Source organism: Rissa tridactyla, chromosome 2 (assembly GCF_028500815.1).
Source record: "Rissa tridactyla isolate bRisTri1 chromosome 2, bRisTri1.patW.cur.20221130, whole genome shotgun sequence".
Classification (NCBI taxonomy): Eukaryota; Metazoa; Chordata; class Aves; order Charadriiformes; family Laridae; genus Rissa; species Rissa tridactyla.
In genome coordinates this window covers 106,890,566-106,913,197 of record NC_071467.1, presented here as the reverse complement: position 1 = coordinate 106,913,197, position 22,632 = coordinate 106,890,566, and the positions used below count along the sequence as shown (strand labels likewise).

Below are 22,632 nucleotides of genomic sequence, written 5' to 3'. Positions count from 1 at the left end.
AATGAACTCCATGGAATTCACTGCCTTTTCTTCTATGACCCTGCAGGAAGGTGGCTTGTCCTTCACCATTTCCTTAAGAGCAGAGCACTGTACTATGCCCTTCCAAAGGTTCTTGGAGCAGTAAGGCATTCCCTGTACCTCTGCGTAAAAAAAGGAGTTGACTAGTAATGCCAGGAACAGTTATCAACGCCCAGATATCTTCTACCAGTCTGTGTTCAAACCTGTTGAAAGGCAGGGCTCAGAACTGGTGTCTGGCCCATAACTGTCAGGCTGAGCCACCTTGCTTAGTCTATCGACAGTCCAGAGGATGAATATTAAAATTTGTGTTTGTCGCAAATGTTGTGTATATAAGCAAGAGAATGTAGGTAAATTTGCAGAAATGTGTATCTGTGCATGTTATATGTGCGCATATATATGTATGGATGCATATATTTATACAGCATGATAGCCAAAATATAGTTGTTTTCCACTTCTGTTCCAATATATTGGATAAATTTAATGAAATTGAATAGAGATGTCATTCCGCCTTTAGAGGATGCAGTAGAAAATACTATTCTTGCTGGAAGTCTCTTTTGTGTCTCTGTACACACCTGTAATATAGACAAATTTATGTTAACTTCTAGAGTGATTCAAAGCTTTCTAATGCAATTTTCTATTGATATTAATGGCACTTTGGCATTAAAGTGCTGTAAAGTGGTAAGTACGCTGCACATGCTAAATACATCGAAAATAAGATGCAGTGGTAACAGTGGTGAATCCTATCTTGTCCTCTCTCAAGACCTCTTTGGAAGCAGGATGAAGTTCTAGGCTTGTGAAGAGAGATAAACAGGGAATGCATTTTATTGCTATTTTACATCTTTGGGGAATTTTGAAGGTGCTTTGCATTTTTTTCCCCTGTAGTAATTTTATACTGTAATAACTAAGAAAGGACTGTAACTGTGATGTGGTTAGCCTGGATTATTGAATTATGGCTTGGGTCCCTGAGGATTAGAGGGACAGCTGGTATAAATTAGTGTAGTTCCCCTGAAATCCATGCCATGCTGATTAATATGAGCTGCAAATTTGATCCTCTTTGCCTACCTGATACAAACAGTTCAGCTATGAGCACAGCAGGTTGCTCAGAGGAAGCTGTTGGAGTGTGCCTTTCCAAAAGAAAATGACTGATAAACCAAGAAGGAAGGAAAACAAGAGGAAAAATATGAAGGGGAATAAAGCACAGAAGTAATTCTGATGGGTCCTTCCCTAAGGTCGTTGATCTTCCTTTTGGCTTATTGAACGTCTGTAAGGAAGGCTGTCTCTGTGGCACTGCTAGGCCCCAGTGACAAAGCTCCAGACAGCAGTGACGGAGCCAGGAGAGTAGTGTATATTCCTTCTTCAGCCCTCGTAGTTCACCGCTACCCCCAGAGAATTAATTCTACTCTTAGTGAAAACTAGGCCATCAGAGATTTGCATTTTGGTGGTTTCCCTCTACCCAAGACTTCTCTTCAATGTGTGAAGAAAACATTTAGCTAACAGTATTTTTTTCAGGGAGTAGGGCAGTGGGTTTTCTCCCCACCGATTCAGTGTCAGGCAGTGAACGGATGGAGGAGGCGTGAAGGGTTTCTGAACTCAAGAGCTGCTCCCTCTGGTGCCAGCGCATCTCCTTCCGCTCCCCTGCTGCAGTGCTGCTCTTGAACTGATTTCCAGCTATGAAGGGGCGATGCCCAGAGGTCTCACTCATGCTGAAGTCTGAGGTTTGGTGAGAATGCCAAAGCCTTTCCCTGAGAGAGTAAAGCCTTCAGTGTAAGTCCAGGCCTAATAGATCTTCTCCCTTTTACCCCAACCCTTAAATAGCTGAACCTGGACACATGTTGCTGTGTTGCTTTTGGTTTTCTCTTTTTCCTTTTTTTTTTTCTTTTTTTTTTTTAAGACTCTAATGTTGCAATCACTAAGCATCATAGATAGTGACCAAGCTCTTGTTCACATTTTTCTAGCCTAAACAAAACTGTTATTACTGCTCATGCCCAAGAGCATTCTAGGAGAGTGTAACTCTGATAGGGTCTGAGTTAGGGGAAATGGAAATCACTGCTTATGCATCTTTTTTTAGGCCTTATTAATATTTTCTCTTACTCTACACAGCATAACTAAAACCAAATTGGCTCAATAGGGTAAAGAATCTTTTTGTATACCTTAGCTGACACAGATCTTTTTAGTAGGAACAGCAAAAAAGTGTCTTTCTAATTTATGGATAAATAAAATCACTCCTACTCACAGATTGGGATTCCAGGGAGGGTAAAACAGTAAAAATCTGAAGAGCACACCTGCAAATCAGGTTGTTAGCAGGTTCGCAGAAAAAGAAATGAATGTGTATAAGCATAAAACATCTTGTAATTAAGTGACAGAGGGTCAGACTCATCCTTGGTGTAGTTCCACTGCAGTTCTTTGAGTTATGAGAGAGAAGTTCAATGTTTAGTTTTTAAAGTCTTGCTTTTTAAAATTGTAATCTATCTGACCTTCCTTTTTGGCTCCCTTTGATAGGTACTCACATACCAGGATGACACATGAGTGCGTAGAAATACATAGATTGTTGCAGTGACAGAAGACAGAGCAGGGACTCTTTCCTGCATTAGCATATGCCATCTCTAAAATAAATAAAAGCTTTAAAGAGGATCTTCTCATACCTGACAGTGTTACAAGAAACAAAAATAATGTACTGAGCATCCCTGACTTTGGGTGCAACAAACAAGTACTTACTTGAATAGACGATTAAAAAAAAAAAGACTTTGCACTTATCCAGTACAATCTCTCTGTTCAAGACAACACGTAGTTGTCTGCTTATGTATTCTGTTGGGAGAGGTCTGAAAGCACCTTAAAATTTGTTATTTCTTTGAGACAACCTTTTTTGATTTACATAGATATATATATAATTATTTTTTTTACAAACTGTAAATTATTTCGCTTTACTTCTTATTAAAAAAAGCCTTACCCTAAGTGTGCAAAACAATTTTTGACTCGTATAGTAGATTTTTCTTTCTACAAGACTTTTCTAATAGGAGTTAATGGTCTGAATTTCCAGTTTTGCATTCTAAGTTGGCAGACTTCGGTCTTTCTGCAAAATACCTTTAAATAAAGAACCGCAACGACAACAAAAACCCCGGAGTTGTTTGAAACAGAAGGCACCACCCCCCTGCCCCATTCTACCTAAGAGATAGGTGGAATGAACTACCTTATGAAGTGCTTATCTGAAAGCGTAAAGAAAGATCTTAGCAACTTTGAAGTATCCTCTGCATTCTGAGCTGGGCTTCCACTTCACACTGACAAACCCTGTGACTGACAGTTGTGCCAGAGGGAATTCTGCAGACCTGCTTGGAAACATCTCAGTGAAGCACTGCAGGTGGGCAAGCTGCCTGGCTAATGCAGTGCTAGCAATCTCTGGGGCTTTTTATCCTGTGCATAAAACCAAATTATTAGCTGTTTCTAAGCAGGCATTGCTTGTGTCAACTGTGACTAGAATTTGTAACTACCATACTTGAATTCATCACTGTCACAAATGTGGAAAATATTGCCGAGTCAAGGGCTTCTTTGAAAGTTGCTGAGGAAACAAAACAAAGAGAGGGAACGGGTTTGTTTTGTTAATTCGTGTATCAGTCCTTTAAAAGATTGCTCTTACAAAGCTGGAAGTTTGTAGAAGTCTGCTTCACATGTCGAGAAAAATAAAACAATATTTTGCTAGAGATTACTGTATATTAATTTATTATAAATAAGGACAGTGAGGATAACATCTGATAAGAAACAGAGTGGTGGTTTGAAAACCAGCAGGTGATATAGCCATATGTCTTCCATCAAAATTAATGTCTCTCTAGAAAATGCTGTAGCACTTTTTTTCTTTTATTTTTCTCCTGCTCAAGTAATAAAGTGACTTGGGAAAGTGGTGATGGATCAAGCTCTATTCTGTTTTTTTTTCCTTTCCTGTCTTCCAGGTTGATAGACTGTGCTGTGCCAGTCTGACAATAGTTTTGTGCACCCCATTATAAACGTACAGTACTGCTCTATAAACCAAGTCATTAGAAATGAGCCATTTTGGAGGTAAACACTGAATAGGAGAGAACACTGATTGATTAACAGATACATATTGTCCACCCCAGATTACTGAAATGGCTTTTCTGAATAACTTTCAGCTGGGTTAAATAGTCATTACCTGGCCACAAATTATGCATACCAAATTTGAAGATGAAAAGGGCTTTATAGAGGATTGTAAGGTGTGGCAAAACTGGATTTATTTTGGAAAGTAGGTTCCAGCTTTAACTACTGAGTGCCCTCTACCGCTTCAAGATTTGCCCACAATTTTTAAAAAGTGGCTTATTTTGACAGTATAATTAAGTGGTTTCTACTAAAAAACTTAGTGGTTTCTTTTAAAACCTTAGTGATTTCTTCCAAAAACCTTGAGTCAGAAGGCCTGTTTTGTGTCAGAACAGATTTAGATGTCTGCATATTACTTTGTGTACATCGATAATTATTTTACTCATATAATACCATTTAGCCAAGGATCTCAAAATAACCAATTAAAACTCTTAAGTAAAATTGGTGAGGCATTTTGTGGCTATAGGCTGTGGGAATACTCTAAGGCCTTGGTGATAATGCTTCTAGAATATTTATGCTTGCATTCATTAAAATGTATATTAGCAATGATAAATAGTGGTATATTTAAAATCCTGCTGTACAGCAGAAGAAATGTTAAGCAGTCACTCTTAGAAAAGCCTTTTCTGCTAGTTAAGCATATCCAAAAAGATGGCTCTCTTCTCTGTTTCGAGATATGAATTTACTGCTTAACTCATAAAAACAAGTAGACAAATCAATTTTCCCAAACAGCGTTAGCATGCCTTCTTCCGTGCCTGAACGGAAGTAACTCTCGTTTTATAACATTTGTTCAATACTTGGAATCATTTACAAAGAAGACAGACATGGGAATGCCTGCAGCTGGAAGAGTGTGTAATAACAAGCCCCGAATGCTGGTATATGACGTTATCAGAGAGAAAGGGATCGCTCTAGGCATAACCGTCACTTCTGAGCTGGAATATGGGTAATGACGTAGAGAGCGTGGTCAACTGAGGAAGGTTTTGATTCTTGTAGGTAGGAGACTGAGTGAGAGTGTGTGCCTGTATGAGAAGCTGAACCAGTATGATTAGGTAATTTTTTTTCAGACATTTAAATTCCACGACCACTTTTTTTTTTCCCTTTCTGTGCCACTGAAGTCAAGTCTATATAGCACACTGCTGGGGGAGGAATCATATTTTTGTTAATCCTCTCTCATCATATTCAGAAGAGTTAGTTTTGCATGGCACTTACTGGCATAGTCCCGGCTGCATAAGTTGGATTCATTTAATCAGGTTATTTACTTTTCTGTGCCATGCTCTAAATGGTTAGAAGTTACCATAATAAAGCTGCATCTCTTCATGTCTCCTCATAGTTTATTAGTTAAAGTCACTGCTTTGTTAAAGGTATTTTGTTAAGTGCTCCCTGTTTGTAAGTAAACTTTCTACTCAGATCAATGTAGCAATCGTCACATGGTTTTTCAAAACGGGAGAGATTTAGCCAGATCTCTTTGGCTGTAGAAATTAAACTGTTGCAAACGGGAGATAAATTCAACGGCAATGCAAACTGCCTATATCATCTGATCTGTGAGCGTGTCATATTTACACTGATCATGGCGCACTGTAAATTGTGATTTATGAATTGGTAATGCACAAACGTGTGTACCTTTACAGATAATACATCATCTTTCCTGGTAAGCTGGAACTGGATTTGAAACGAAAGCTTCTCAGAATACAAACATTTCCTGATATTCAGTAGTTGTTTGGCTTCAGTCCTTTGGTTTGGAGTCATGTAGAAGTGAAGTCTTATTAAGAATCTTGAATTCATACTGACGTAATGTGAGGGCAAGGGAATAATATTTCTTCAGAACTATAGTTTTAAGCAGTGTTACCCCCTGTGTGTTGAACAATGCAGGGCTGATCTCCAGTATATATATATGTTTGTTTATAAACAAACAAACAAATGAGTATGTATATATCAGCTGTTCTATACAGGGAACCTAGATTTCATGAACTGTAGATTACTTCATTTGAGCACAAAAGGATTCCCTGAATGATTTCATAGTATTGGAGAAGATTTTATCCAGTAAATATTGGAACATTTATATGAATAGTAAAATTTTTCCCATTCTGTTTTTATTAAAGGAAAACCACTGCAGAAGAATAAAAATCCTAGGGGACTGTTACTACTGTGTTTCAGGATTGACCCAGCCCAAAACAGATCATGCCCATTGCTGTGTTGAAATGGGACTGGATATGATTGACACCATCACGTAAGTACCGCGCAGTGTGAACCCAGACAGGAGTGCTTCAACAACTTCTATGTGGCATTCAGGAGGCGTGTTCTCAGAAGAACAGCAGTGTCTGCTAGCACTGCCCACCCAGCAGCTCACACTGTTGCATTCAGGTCAGAGGATACTGATTTTAGGAAGGGTCATTCTAGACGTCCATTTTCCACTCCATTTAATTGCTGTGAGGAAAAAGTACACGAGTGTGTAGAGGCACACACATGTACCAATTGACGGACAGAAAGAAATAGTAAAATATTCGTATGGCCATTTGCCACAAATGAAGGAGTCTAATTTATTGTTCTACAGGGATAAACACTGCTCATTTTGCACACCAGTATGTAAACTCAAAGCCAGTTTGTGCAAGTCGTCTATGTGTTTGTGTTCTCAAAATGATAGCTTGCTGATTTCTCCTTTCTGTATGTCATGGTTAAACCTTTAATTTACTCTGCTTTTCAGAAATGTAATGTGAAATTCACTTTGCTGATCAGAAGAACTTTTCTATGCTTGAGAGCTCTGCATTGATCGTTATTTCACCAAGGCAAAAAATGTCAATGTGAGACAACCGTGAATGAGCTTTTAGCGAGGCCTGAAGATACATTTCATTATATAGGAGGGAAGGGAGAAAGATGGGAAATTTCTTCACTACTGTATTGTGTATATGTATATATGTGCATATGTATATGTGTGTGTGTGTGTGCCTGTGCATGTGATTTATAGGGAGGCTGTAGGAAGGAGTGCACACCTGTATTAATTCTGTCTATAAATAAATACTGGTCAGGACAGTGCTGTTACATTTGGAATGAGCTTGCACAAGAGCATCACATCAGGGGCCTTAGCCTTTTCTGTATTGGAAAATGTTTGGCCACTGTTTCCAGTAGCCAGTTATTCTTTCTCTCTGTTGTCAGCTGGGCTGTCGGGAATATGGAATTGACTCAAGGTTCTGCTTTCCCCCAAGCTTTTGCATTGTACACAGAGAAGACCTGCCTTCTCTGGGAAGGTGAATAGACCACAGGGTAATCTCAATTTAAAAATTAATAGTAAGCTTTTAAATAAATAAAAAAAAAATTATAGGATAAGCAAACATAAGGCTTATGAATTCAAATTATGCATTTTTTGGGAGGAACATTTCTCCTTTCTTGTTTCTAATAAAGCTTTTTTCATGTCATATATTTCATATCCTCCATTTGTATGTGAGCATGTTTATGCACACAAAGAAGCTGTTCTCCCCCCCAAAAAAGTTGTGTTCATTTGTGGAGAGTATTGGTGTTGTAGAAGAATGTATTATGATCTTGTCACAGAGTTCACTGTAAGTTTTGTTCAAGAGAGCAGGGTTTATCTCTAGGGAAGTAATATCTAGTCGTTCGAACCCTGTTAATGCCTTAGGGGAACATGGAGATTACCACACATTTTTATTGTTTCATATCAAACTTAAACATTCCTATGAACCTGGATTCATCCAGCTTTCTTTGCAGACAACTTTAAAGCATAGAAAAAATGAGAGAAGTACTTAAAGCAATTGAAAAGTCATTATCATTTCTAGCTCAATCCATGGTTTTTTATTATAATGTTCCTTTATAAAATCTCTCAGAATGTGAAGAGTTGGGTAAATTAATCCCTATTCTCCCTCTCATTCAATGCAAGTTCGTCATCTTTGTAAAAATTGTAAAATTAATAAAACACTTTTTAATCTATGATAATATATGATAGTCTATGATACTATAAAATCCTAAACCGATATCCTAAATCTGAAAATTATGTATATGTGCATTCTTCCAGCAGTATATGGATACTGCATTTATAAGGAAGCCTTGGCCTTTAGAAGCATAATTAGATGTACAGGCCTTGTACACATTTTCCAAAGTATTTTTTTTTTAAATCCCTGGAAAGCAGTAGCTGATGCTCTCATCCTCTTTCAAACCTAGCATTAATCTTTAATTCATTAGTTGTGCTGTGTTTCATGTATACAAATAAGGTAGTGATATAGCTGTCTGAACTTTCCTTTTTTGAATGTTTCAGTTTTACTAATATTAGAAATGAAGCGTGTTCCCTTTTTATGTTGTCATTTATTGGCTTCTGTCCTGGTAATGTAAACTTGAAAAAGGAGTTGCATTAAAAAGGAAGAAATTAACTGGGACTGTTCATCCTGGAGAAGAGAAGGCTCAGGGACAATCTTACAAATGCATACAAATACCTGATGGGAGGGTGTAAGGAGGACAAAACCAAACTTTTCTCAGTGCTATCCATTGTCAGGGAAAGAGGAAATGGGCACAAACTGAAATACCAGAAATTCCATTTAAATATAAGAATAAAACTTTTTTTTTTTTTTTACTGTGGAGGGGGTCAAATACTGGAGACATTGCAATGGAAGGTTGTGGAGTTTGCATCCTTGGAGAGATTTAAAGCCGAGCTGGACACAGTCCTGGGCAACCTTCTGTAGCTGACCCTGCTCTGAGCAGGGGGGTTGGTCTAGATGATTTCCAGAGGCCCCTTCCAGCATCAGCAGCTCTGTGATTCTAAGTGGGCATTAGTGTGTTATCTCGACATGTTTAGTCAGAGGCTGTGGCAGAAGATAACTAACTGACAATTTCAGCAGTATATTTTTTAAAGAATTCATAAATTGTAAGTCTTTAGAGTGTGTATTCAGTGGTCAGAGCACGGTGAGAGGGCAAAATGGAGAAGAGGCAAGGTTATAAGAGAGTGTCAGATTCATTTAGGGTTCTTGAATGGCTAGAGCCCTATTCTGGATCCTTTGTACATAAGCACAATTAACTAATCACAATTATTTTTTCTTTCAATGAGGAATTATTAGTGTAAGAACTATAAGATCCAGGCTCAATGCATGTTCCCTCTCTTAGTTAAATGAATGTTCCTGTTCTGCTTATGTTAGGAAACAGAAAGATGGTGCATTCCAGGTACCATTGCCCTTGATAGCAGTACCATTTTTTTCTTTTACTGCAAGTGGAGCATCATCTGTTCAGATATTGTTGGTTTCTGGGTAAGGTTCTTTTGGTGACAGAAGCATGTAGCTGAGCCAACAGTAGAAAGAACTCCAAAGGAGGAAAATAGGTTCTGCTGAAGATGAGGAAAATATCTTCAGTCCTTCACAGAGACCTAAATTAGAAGAGTGATTCCCCAGATTGTTCAAAAAATTCAAATTTGTTTGAAAATACGTTGAGCAAATGAAAAGAAGTGAAGGGCTTATGATGATAAAGTTGGAATGCAAAATTTCATTTTCTATTGGTATGATTATTAGATAGTGGTGTTTATCAGCCCCATGAGATGCAGAGTCACTTTTACTTTTAAACTTCCACCTTTCATCCAGAGTTGGATGCCAGCTGGTAGTCTTCTAAAAGTCTCTTCACTTTACTGCAGAAATCAGGTCTTGGCATTGTAAATTTTTGCTTGGAAGTTGTGATCCCTAGTGACAGGTTTGTCATGTTACCTGGGATAAATAAATAAATGAAATCACTTGAATTGTGATTCAGCTGATGGGTCTATGAAAAGTGCCTGTCCCAGAGATACGTACCACCAAGATGTCCATTTTCCAGGAAATCAAGGAATAGAAGCTTCTAGTAGCTGGTTGATGGATCTGTGATTTGACTGAGTTGAATGTTATAACGAGTTCATTGAAACTGACACTTTCTATTCTCTTCATGTTCCGTGTAACTGTTATTTAAGTATCCTAGAATATGGTGATGCATGTGAGTATCATCTTAGAATGTTGCCTCATTACATTTAGTTGAGGTTTTGAAGGTAATTTTCAAAGAACATGATAAAATACTTAAATTTTCCACAATTTAATCTGCCTTCTACAAAGTATTTTTTTTCAAGGGCACAGTTAAAGTCAGACCAGAATCATTATGGGAGGATGTTTTTTTTTCCTTAAAAAATCCAACAAAACAGACAGTGTTGTATTCTGTTTCTATTCCAAAATAATTTCTGCTGTCAATGGGTCTTGTGTCAGTGCCTCAGTACAGGCTAAGTGTTTGTTTAGAGTCACTTATACCACCATCATGGTAATATTTAAGTGTTGGATACCACCGATGTTGCTTTCATCAGGTGAGTTTTAACTCACAGATTTTTGGTAATAATAAAATTAAAGTGGTCATATTCATTAGCACCTCTAATGTGCCAGATGTTGCTCTAATGTGCCAGATGTTGTCCTCGCATCAGTTTTGAACAATGCTTTAGGCCAACTATGCTCTTCATCTTACGTATATTGCTTACTTTTGAGGTTCCACTGTATTTACTACAGTATTTTACTTTCTAAATAGATATGTTTATTAGTGAATTGCCATGTGGAAAAGTTTTGCCCCGCTACCCAAGATCTTCCCTCTCTCCCCGACAAATTGGCCAGAGTTCTGGTTTAAGCTAGTGTTACTGGGGCAATTTTATACGTTCTTAATAATAGTTTGTCTTTGCTTACAAAGCACTTAATCAACTTATATAAATTATATTAGACAATTCTTTGGCTCAGTCCAGAAATTTAACCTCTTAGGAGATGAAATGTGATTAAATGAGGGAGTTAAATGCACTTGATAATGCCACAGGGCAAGAAGTGAACTGTAATGTTTCCAATTATAAATGAGGAGGGAATCTGGGTGAGCAGGATATAAATACTAGATTTGGGACTGGGCCAGAATACTGGGGTTAACATTCATAAACTTGTCAAAAGTGTAATGGGATCTTGTAATCATTCATGTCTTCACATAAGTGGTACATTTTCACGATAACTCCTTCCCTTGACATCTTACTAGGATGCTATTTTAGTACTCAGAAAGAATTTCACCACTAGCTGCATCACTTGGCTATGTCTACGTTAGCAGGTAGCATGGCACAGTAGGAGCACATCTGTAGATCACAGCAGCTGGTGCTGACTACTTCATTTTAACCAATACATGTTACAGGGGGAGGAGGCAGAGGGTTACTTCAGAATGGGTCTTGCCTGCCCCCTATATTGAATGTTCCTACTGCATGTGGAGTTTGAAGAGGCCTGAAGGAAGTATCCATGAAACTTTGCTTCTTGAAATCTGGGCACCCCAGTGGGGTCTGCCAGGAGATAGATCAGCATCTGTTTGTGTCACATAGGTGAGTTTGTCCCGTACGGATGACTCCACCTAACGTCAATGACTCCACCATTCATCCATGTAAGACCTCACAAATGGAAGTTGGGCTTATTTTGCGCCTGCGCATTGTGTTGCTGCTTAGTTGCATGGGACATTGTGTAGGTTGATGCTTGAACTGCCTCCTTCCCATGGGTTTGGTCACCAGCTGACCAAAGGCACGGGGGAAGGGAGAGGAACTACAGCAGACAGTTTGACGAAGCCCAACTGAAATGTCAAGTCTTTCTGTGGGATCTTTTGTCTGAGGAAGAAGGCAGGAGCACTAATTTTACCGATGTCAAGACTGTTTATACTTTTCCCCTGATCCTCCTGAGGTCCAGGGCCTGGGAAAGTTTGGATTGGCAGGAGTGGATTGACTTTGAATTCTGGGAGAGCCAGCAACTGCATTTTCAGCAGTGGAGAATGCTGTCTACCATGGTCTGACTTCACCACCATTGGTGAAAGCCTAGTCAGGTTACACCTATGTCATAGTGAGCCTCTCAAGTGCTAAAGCCATCAGACCTTCACAGCCCAGGTTCTCTGCCCTAGCTGTCTGCTGCTGTGCTCCAGGTGAGCAACATACTGGAAAAGCATGCAGCTCTGGTCAACATTTTAAAAAAAAACCAAACCGAAACAAAATACCACCAAACAAACAAACAAACAAACAAAACAAAAAAAAAAAACCCCGAACCTGACCTGAAGAAATGGCTGCTGAAACAGGACAGCAAAAGCTTTCAAACAACAGAACTTAATTGCCTGAGAGGACTAACATGGCCCCCACCCTGTGGGAAGACCAAGCTGAGAGAGGGCAAGGACGCCTACAAGCGTGCTGCTTGGTAACAAGGCCTGCCGCCTCTCCTCCCATGACCTGCCGGGCCAACAGAGCAGTTCACAGAAAGATAGTCTTTGTCATTAACATCCAAGAAGTAGCCAATTCCTGATGTTGAAATGGAACCGACAAAGAAATATTTAGGGAGGCGTGCAAAATTAAAGGAGACCCTTATCTTAGAAGTGTGCACGTATAAAAAGCAAGTATATGTAACTGAACCAAAAACTTTGCCTATGACTTTAACTGGGAAACATCTATTTTCTGTGCAGATATTTTTGGACCTAAAGAAAAGCCCTAAATAACTTAGCCCATTTCTTATAGAAATGGGATGCAGAGCTTTTTTTTTTTTCTTCTTCTTCGAATGCAGCACAGGTCTGGAGCTGTTCTGCAGATGATCTAAATCGCTTTGATGGTTTGTAGCAGGACATGAAATATTTGTAGCTAAGGAGAGAAGTAAAATTCTTGGCTTGGTAAGGATACTTGAGCTGTCTGGGTAGATGGTTATTTTATTAGTCACTTACATAGACTCTGCACGCTTCTAGTTTAAAAAGAAAATGTTTTTCAATTTCCATTTGTTTCTGGGACTACTTCTGTGTTAACATTTGGAAACCTTTTGAGTATATTGTATCTTTCCAGTTACATTTAGCCTGAGTTTTTATATACTGGTTTAAATGCGGGGAAAAAAAAAACAAACCCAACATTCATTTGTGAACGGAGAATTTCACATGCTTGCAGGTTCACCGATGAAGATAATTACATAGGTACTTAGTTATGCGGTAGAACATAGACAGGCAAGCAAGGTGTAATCCTGAAGGGCTTTGGCATGCTGGATATGGTCTTTGTATAAGATCAGTCTGTTAATGGCACAATACACATGCACAGGTGAACATACAAAGGTTAAGTTATCATTAGAAGGCTTATATTATTGGCTCCTTTCTTTTCTTTCAAGGCCTTGTCAAGCAGACGGTGTGCGCAACAAGCGCTGTAACATTCAAGTCCTTTTAGGACTCCTTGGAGTCATTTTTGAGGCTTGACTTAACAACAGATACCGAATAAAGGAAAGCTGTCTTGCAGTGAGTAGAAATAAGAGAAGGAAATATTTAATCTGTCAGAAAGCTGCGCATAAGGCTTCCTGTGCTGTTGCGTAAAATATGACTGAAAAATGTAATATGCCCAGATTCCCTGGGGTCAAAAGAGATCTCCGCATTCCTCACATTAGTGATGGCTGACATGGTATATACCTCAGCACTTCTTGGCTGCAGCGTTCATTACTTAAATTGAGGCCAACTAGCTTGTGCTGCTCACCCCACATCTTGACTCATGCTGCCCTTTCTATTAATTGTATTTAAACAAGTACAACTATACAAGAGACAAATGCAGTGACTACTCCTGAAATAGTTGAAAAGTACTCCTAAAGATAGCTCTGCCAAATCCAGTGTGGCCGGACGATACTTTAAAAAATACAATGGTCAATGAAGATCAAGGGGAAATTACAGCCAGAGGTCAGTTTAAGGTCGTCTTCTATTAAATGCATTGGAAAACCGAATGAAAATCAAGTCTTAACACTGATTAGTCAGTTTCATGTATTCACTGATATTATCTCTTTTTGGTCTGCAGCTTAACTATGGAATGCCAGGTGTCTCTGTAACAGAAGGAGTTGCAAAGATTTATGCAGAGTGTTATCTCTGCGTGTAATGTGTAAGACTATTAGGTTCAAGGTTCCTTTTCAGTGTTCACAAGTCAGTACAGGGTACCGGTTATAGCATGCCCTGCATTTCGCAGGAACGAAGAATCCTTCCTTAGCGTGGCACCAAAATTAAAAATGCTTTTAATAATGACCTTTCCAGTTAATTCTTCCTTTCCCAGCTGCACAATGAAAACCTCTGAAGGTTAGATTTAATTTACAGGTGCGCGTCCGTAGTTATAGGTGATTTCTGTGCCACTCTTGCAGGAACTTCGGAAAGGTATTGGGTGTTTATTATCACTCTTCCTCTGCTGTTCTTGCACTGATTTATTGGTTTCATCCTTTCATTTGTCCTGTACTCCTGTAACTACGTAATTGAACCAATTAGAACGCAGTAGAGCGGAGTCATTACTTATCCATTTGCCTTCTCAACTAGTACCTCTTCATACCTCTTTTCTCACAGAAACCGTAAGAGCATTTAAATATAAGTCTGTGCCCTTTCAGTCTCACCATAGGAAATGACCCTTAGCTGAGTATACCACAAAGGTAAAGGCACAGCTACAACTCTGTGTGATTACTAGTCGTCGCAACAGTTCTTAACAGTAGCACAGGGTGAAAATATCAGTTGAAAAAATATAATGCAACATTAAATAAGAAGACTGACAATCTGATACATAATTGAGTAGGTTTTCATTCAAGTGGAATTGTAATTAAATGGTGAATTTAGAGAACACCACAAATCTAAAGCGTGACAACATAAATGAGACAATAACTTTTTAATTATTTTTAACCATCTGTGCTGCACAGAGCGGAAGTGTTGGGGTCCATACTATGATCTTTTTCCAGATTATTTTATATCATTTTATTTAAAAATTAAATGTTTTATGCTATTGCCTTGAGATCAAGCCACTGCAAACAAAGGAGTAAAGAAAACGAAGTCTTATTTGATATTACACATGGAGAACTGAAAGAGGATAAAATTACTTTGAGTCACAAAAAAACTGTGGTAAAAGAGGGGAGAAATTAAATGCAAGTCTTGAGTGACTCAAGTTTATATTTTACTCACAAGACCAATCTTTTCCTTAATGTTTAATATTAAACTCCTTCATGATGAAATTCAATTAGCCCATACAGGATCAATCATGATCTTTGCATGAGTGAAGTGGTGCGTGTAAAAAAAGAATCAGAGAGAGAAAAATCCACCAACCAGTAAACCCAAGGCTAGGAGAAGCAGAAATATTAACAGAGATTTTTAGTAAAAAGAAGAAACCAGTTAGACCGTTATAATACTAAGTTGAAAGCAGTCTGGAGTAATGGTAGAGTTGAAACACGTTTACTTACTTTCATGTCAGGTTAAAATTAAGCCTAATAAGATTCACTAATAAGTTTCAAAAATCTCTTGATTCCAAAAATCACATTCTGGCCATCATTGTGGTCAATCACACCTGTCATCCTGCTGAAATAAATATGCATTTGGAAAAAGGCACATTTATGACGCAAAAAAGTAAATATGTGTGACACGCAAGATAAATAGGAAACTGCAGGAGTTAAGCTGACTGTCTCTGAGTTATTTGAGTTACAGCCAGAATGTGTTTTGTTTATCTCCCAGTAAAATATCTAAGTTTCTGTAGGACCGTGATAGCAAATACTGCAACAGTGGCAACTGAAACCTAAAAGTTATAGTCTTAGGGAAGTTTCATGACAAAGCTATTTACTACACTTGCTTTATTGTCCTTTTTTGTCTTCCTTTTTTTTAAGTTTATTAAATGTAATGAAACGTAACCTTTCTGGGTTTCCTTGAAACCTGTAAAATTAAATTGTAATGGATTAGGTAAAGAAATTCAGAAATACTGAGATTTTGGTTCAACAGTAATTAAAATATGATGAAGAAAATTATTTCTTTGGAATTACAATTGAGGTGTTGAAACTAGTGAAGGAAAATAACAGTAGCTGAATATATTATTTCAGATTTTAAAAGTTCCTGTCTATTTAGTCATGCATATATATGTTAACTTCCGGGGAAGGAGAGAAAAAGAAAATCCAGAGCAATGTCATTGTCTAAAGACTAATATTCTGATGCTGTCTATTCCAGATCTGTTGCAGAAGCCACAGAGGTTGATCTCAACATGAGAGTTGGATTGCATACAGGCAGGGTGCTTTGTGGGGTGCTAGGTCTCCGAAAATGGCAATATGATGTCTGGTCAAATGACGTGACTTTAGCGAATGTAATGGAAGCTGGAGGACTGCCTGGGTAAGTCTGAGAAAGAACCATAGAATAAGAAACCGAAACCTGTATGGGTGAAGAATTTATTTCTTTCTTTGAGATATTTGCAATGGAATTGCTATCGATAAAAAGGGTTCTGTCCAGCAAGAGCAATCAATATATTGTGTGATTTATACTGTGGAATTGTCGAAATGATCTTGATATTTACATTGGTAATAGGTTAGGTTAGAAGCAAAACATTTCCAAATGAGATCTTTATTAGAAGCTGCCAAATAGAAAGAGTAGGAATGAGGCAATGCTAGGAATGTAGGAATGATAGACTTTCACCATTTCATGTTACAAAAGTAAAACCCTCTAGTTATTCCAGGAAATTTTTATCCTTGCACTTCTATACGTGTGGGCGGTGTGTGCCTTACTGCTTTTACATGCCAAGATTTTGAACACTAGTAGTGTGCTATAGAAAAAAATTCCTCTTTATGAACTCAAATATTGAAGGTGATTGTGCAAATGATACGGTAGCACATAAACCTGCAACCAAGCCATGGTTTATGGTACCTGGAATTTTAAGTACTCCTTGGACAGCCTTGAACCCAATTTAAATGCACACAGTGCACTTTTGCAAAGGTTCATGGGTATGCTTCTGTGTGCAACTCACATTTGAATCGGAATCTTTGCAAGTGTTTGGAGAGTCAGCAGTTATCGTTTATGTTCCCTCTGCTCAAGTTTAGAAAATGCATGCAATAGAAATGCTTCTCTGTTCTATTTGGCTGAAAAGACCAAACAAAACATTTTTTTTAAATCAAAAATGGGGGTTTGCACGTAATTTGATCTCTTTATCATCTACTGCACAAGAGTGTATTTCAGTAGCAGCTAGCTCATAATGTATCTTTGCTTTAAACAACTGTGTCTGATTTTTCTCCCCAGGAAAGTTCACATAACAAAGACCACCTTAGAGTGCCTAAATGGGGACTACGAAGTAGAACCAGGATACGGTCATGAAAGGAATAGTTTCTTGAAGAAGCATAATATTGAAACATATTTTATTGTGCCATCTCATCGTAGGAAGGTAAGCTCCACAAATTCTAGCTTATTCTGTGATATGTTTTCATAATTTAACGACTGTTCTGTGATACTCTGAAAGCAGAGGCAATACTGGTATTTCTTATTTCTAAAAGCTCTTCAGACACTCTTGAAATTAGATCTTTTGGTTTTGACTGAAGCAGGAATGCTAAAAAAGCTAACCTTGAACATTACATAGAGAAGATGATCAACTTACTTTTGAAGTTTAGAAATAAACCAATTTTTTCCTTTATGCCCCCCAAAAGAAAACTGTTGTTTTATTCAGAGTCTGTAATCATTCTGTTAGAAATTATATGATACTTTACTCTGAAAATGTGATTCACTCTTCCCTTCCTTCTCCCTTCAAGAGGGTGTTTTAGAATATTAATGCTCACAGCTTGGCTATTTTTCTTCTTGTTTTCTTTACTCTTTCATTCCCGTGCCATTTTGCTCATGCTGTCCTAACCCTTGCTGCAAGTACTTGTGATACTCATGGCTCCTTTACTGGGCCTGGAGGATTCTCCAATGAATAGATGCAGAAAAAGTAGTATTTACAGACATGTCATGCCCACAGCAGAAAAGTTAGTGAAATGAATTCAGCAGTGATTGAACTAACATCCCCTGGAAGTCTGGAAAAGCTGCCATGTTGCCAAGCTGTACAACACAAGGCCTTTTGTCCAGGTCAGAGGAAGAGGCTGCAGTCAACCATCCTGCTTTCGAATGTATATACCACTGTACCACAGATCAGGTATTTATGCCAAAGCTGAAGAAATTTTCTAAGGTTATTGCAACAAATAATATATTCTCTAAAACATGCATGTTTTTTTCTCCTGCTACGTTGAGCTGCTCATGACAAATTCAATGTTTTCCTTGCTTGCTCTCCCACCTCAGACTCCCACAATAATTTTGGTCATCCCTTTCTTATCTTAGCTGCCCATCCCTCCAAATTTTCTTAAGCTCCTCTCTCCCTTCAGCTTCTTCCTTTTGTCAAACCCCTGGAGATGTACTGGGGAAAGAGGAGTAAGTCAGCAGTGCTGTTGAGGGACAATAATGTTTTCTGCTCTTTTCTTCTTTTTGGTGGAGAACAGAAAATGGAAAGTGTGGAAAGAATAAGGTAAGAGAAGATTTTAGCTCATTTGAGCAGGAACTTCATTTTTTAGGTGTTACTCAGGATTTAGCCGCCCCTGATGGAAATGGACGTGACTCCTCATTCTCACCAGATTTTCAGGATAAGGAGAACAGAGGCTCAGCGATGCGGTGGTAGTATCTTGAGTCTCAGCATGCAGTGAAGATGGTGACAGTGGCTTTCCAACAGGTTCATTCATAGCCACATCTTTCTTCCTCAACCAGACGCTGAGTTTAGGATAGCCTTTTGTTCAACTACAAAATGGATTCTTGAAAATCCAAAATCTCATTTAAACACATTCACACTGTTCCAACCTTTTCCACATCAAATTAGGCTTATCTTAGAAGTTATCTGCCATAACGTGTTTACAGGACAAGTGGAACTTTTCTGCCCTTTATCTCAGCCAGACAACTTGGGATACATACTTTTGCACCCTTCTCTTCTGAGACTCTGACTAAACAAGTTTCATTCGTGGATTTGGCCTTTAAAGGGAAAACTATAATATCCAATTCTGATACTAAGTATGAAAACAATACAGACAAGGTTTCAATGTGATGTCAAAGATCCGTTCTTGAGGGTGTTAGCCAACAGGTGTTTGACAAAAATGTAACCAGGGAAAACCAGGTAATCTTGAATTCCATTCCCACACTCAGTTTCTTGGTCTAATTTGATGACTCAGAGAGTTTTCATGGAAATGTTGGGAGGCCAGTCACCAAGGGAATTTGATTCAGGAAGTGAAAACTCCTGTTGTTTTACCCCAGAAAGGCTGCTGCAAAGGTGTTTTTTATGCACTTCTTCTGAAGCATCTTGTTATTGGAAAGGTGGAGTGTTCTCCTCTGCTGTGAAAATAACACAATCTCACGTTTTGTTCTTCTGCTGGTATATATGATTAGATTCAGTTTTAGGTAGTCTGAAAGAAAACAGGTGGAAAACCAGTGGACCAGTGACCAGTGGCAATCAGTGAGAGATTTTTCTGGTGGCTTGCTTGAAACCCGTATTAGTTCCTAGATTAATCAATCCCAATAAAGAAGAAAATATAAGGGGGGCTTAATTAAGGTAGGTGTGTTGCTTATTGCTACAAGATTTGTTTGTCTCGGTTTTCTGCTGTTTTCGCTCCTACAACATTATGTATAATTTCATTTCATATGTTATTATGTATCAGATTTCATTTCATGTTGAGAAGAGAAATAGCTGAATTTCAGGAATTTTTGGCAGATTGGTGCACGGAGACAAGTAGAGAGAAAAGGGGATAAACATATAAACTGTTACGTAAAGAAACTCTGTTGTGTCGACTCCACTGCATAAACCAGTGATTGAGGCACAGGCGCTTGACATTCACATATTAAAGTAAACCAGGTCAATGCATATTTAATGTACAACGATGAGAGACTATTACTGTGTGAGCACACATTTCTTCATCTTTGCAAGGTTGCTGGGAAATTACTGGTGACTGCTGAGAAACAACCGATCGGTTTGTCATCAGCTATATAAACCAAATGCCATCTTACCCATGGGTGTCACTGATGGGTTTGTGGAAGCGGCAGATGCTGCAGTATGGCTTGGCTAATGACATTAGCTCTCCAGCATGCATCAATGGCGTGTCAGCCAAACTGGCAGAAATAAATACTTCATGAATTTTACTGGTATTGACTGGCTTCTCCACTGGGCTGACAGATCAATCAGCATGTCACTTTGCTGTTCGTCACAGTACATCACAGCCGTCCCCAGTCTTCGTATACTTGCATACTGATCGTTGGACCAGGAGCTACATAATAGCTTTATTTACCTTCAAAATAAACACCTGCTGCCCCTCTTACCATTCAGTCATTTACTCTTCAGAGACATGGAGACAGAAGGCTATCCAAGAAGCATAGATAAGATGAAGTTTCTTTAGGTGAATTCAGGTATCTGCTGGTTTAATACTGTATTCTTCCTCTGGAGCCTCAGTAGCTGAAATGCAGACACATTTTTTGTTCTTTATGCATCATCTCTGACATTAATATGAACTGACTTTAGCAGGTATGGTGCCAAGAGGAATGAAAATCAATGTTATGAGCAACAGATGGCCAAGAATCTGTTGAATTTGAAAGGTAAATAGGCCCACTTAGATATTTTAAATTTCTTATTTATTTATTTAGAAGACGCGTACCCTGCATACTTCCATATTTGGTCTGACAGGAAGATCTTTCATCACAAATATCACCCAAACCAAGAATGGGAATAACAGTATAAGACAACCCATTCAAATACCGGTTACATTTTAAATGTGAACAAATTATAAAATATTCCCTTTTTTTAAATCTTCTATTGAATCAGCTAACAAACACAATTTTGTGATCTGATTGCTAATTTGGTGTATAATCTAATATGTGTGGGAGTACTTCTATGTGGCCACTGAGGGAATACTTTTCTTTCTATTTTGCTACAGTTTTTATTTTGGTGGAGATTATATTAGTCTATTATTATAATTATTATTGTTGTTGTTATGATGATGATGATGATGTTGATGCAACAATTTTGCATGTTTGACTGGATAACATCCAGCTTCTAAACAGATTTAAATAATCCATATGATTTGCAAAGGCATACAAAAATTTTTTGAATTAAATTAAATTTTTTTGCAGGCCGTCATAGTTAAAAACTTATGCAAATAAGTTAAATATAGTACGAAATGTTGTAATACTCTGACAAAGTTTCTAGTTCTGAAAATGCCAGCACATTTCTTTTTAAGAAAAGTTTAATAATGTCCTCATGATATTTTATATTGGTACTAAAACTTACAGTGATGTGACCAAAATATTGCACTGAGACAGGATTTGAGAAGTTTGATTAATACAACTAGCCACAAGTATACATGAATGTCTTGGACTTTTAAAACAGGTCTGATCCACTTAGACAAACAGATCTCTTCCTAATATATCAAATATTCACAAGATCCATACTCTATGCTTTAGACACATAGACATTCTCTTAGTTTCAAAATGTTCTAGCTTTCTGAAGTATTGTAAATATTACTGTATATGGATGTTATTTCAGGAAAAAAAAAAAAAAAATCTAGGCCAGATCTGTTAATCTCAGAGCCCCTTACAAGAACTTTGTAACTCTGCTTAGACCCAGCTAAATAACTTTTTCCATTAATGATTCCTCAGTAATCTACCTGACTAATCCTTTTCTGACTTTCAAACTATGCTTAAAATTTAATCTAAATTTTTTTAATAGAGCGGAGCTGGCTTTCGTCACAATTCTTTCATTGTCAGCACTGATGTTAGTCAAAGTACCTTTGCCTCAGTGTTACAGCTGGCATAGCTGGCTCCCAGAGGTCGTGACCTTAGCTGGGCTGTCCGCTTCTATGGTTGCTCTAGAAAGTATGATTCTCCTGCAGCCTCTTAAGGTTTGGCCACAAACTCAGTGATAACCGGGTGGTTTTCTACTTGGACTTACTTGTTTGTATTTGTTACAGCAATTCACTCTCTGATGGCACCTCTCTAGTTTTGAAAAGACTCTTTAATTTCACCAGCTGAGAAAGCAGTCTGGCACGGACTATTGAGCGAAATTCCTAAGCAATTTTTAGAGATAGCCAAGCAGTGGTCAGAAGTAATCAAATTTTGTGAGGGGAAGAATTTCTCAGAATGTGTTAGTTTTTGCATTTACAGAAGTGGGCCTGCCATCACTTTTTGCCACCTTAAGGGAACCTGCTTCACTGAGTAACTTTGCTGGCTCCAGAGCTAAGGCAAAGACAAATATGCTGTAGGCCATTAATAGGAAGCAGTAGAGCTGTGTCCAGGAAAGGAAGTCATAAAATTACGAAACAATATAGATACAACCTATAAATGATTCCTATATAGTCATAAGTGTATTGTGGATTTTACACCATGCCTCAAATACAATCAACGATTAGCTTCCAATAGGTTGCTAATCACCATCTGCAAAATTTCTAATAATGTACTAGTGAGTTATTCACCAACTAACTCTGTATTCAAAGATATTAGTTATCTTTTATTTTTGGCAATGTAAATCATATGGTATCTGCATCAACTATTTGAATAGTACAAAGTGATGGCCATTCATGAAAAGTCCGTGAAAGTGAGTTTCACATCTGTTTGCCCTTTGAAAACTGTTTCTCTGAAAAGGCTGACATTTCTCTTCCCTACCTTACCACACACATAGAAAGCCATGTAAGGCAGTCACAGAAAATCCTTTCTGTAGCTTGGACACAGCTCTGTTAACTGAAGTCCTCAAGTAATGCT

The 22,632-nt window shown here is 38.1% G+C and overlaps 1 protein-coding gene across 4 annotated transcripts in view; it reads left to right on the top strand.

Moving 5' to 3' along the window:
* Positions 1-22,632, top strand: part of ADCY1 (adenylate cyclase 1) — a 164,843-nt gene that overhangs the window by 86,805 nt on the left and 55,406 nt on the right. For all 4 annotated transcript variants that reach the window (XR_008464949.1, XR_008464950.1, XM_054192166.1 and 1 more), the window contains exons 5-7: positions 6,216-6,343; positions 16,069-16,227; positions 17,125-17,266. Coding sequence is in view for 2 of the 4 variants with exons in the window: in XM_054192166.1 (XP_054048141.1) it covers positions 6,216-6,343; positions 16,069-16,227; positions 17,125-17,266 (429 nt within the window). In the remaining 2 variants the exon portion in view is untranslated. The remainder of the gene's footprint in view (positions 1-6,215; positions 6,344-16,068; positions 16,228-17,124; positions 17,267-22,632) is intronic.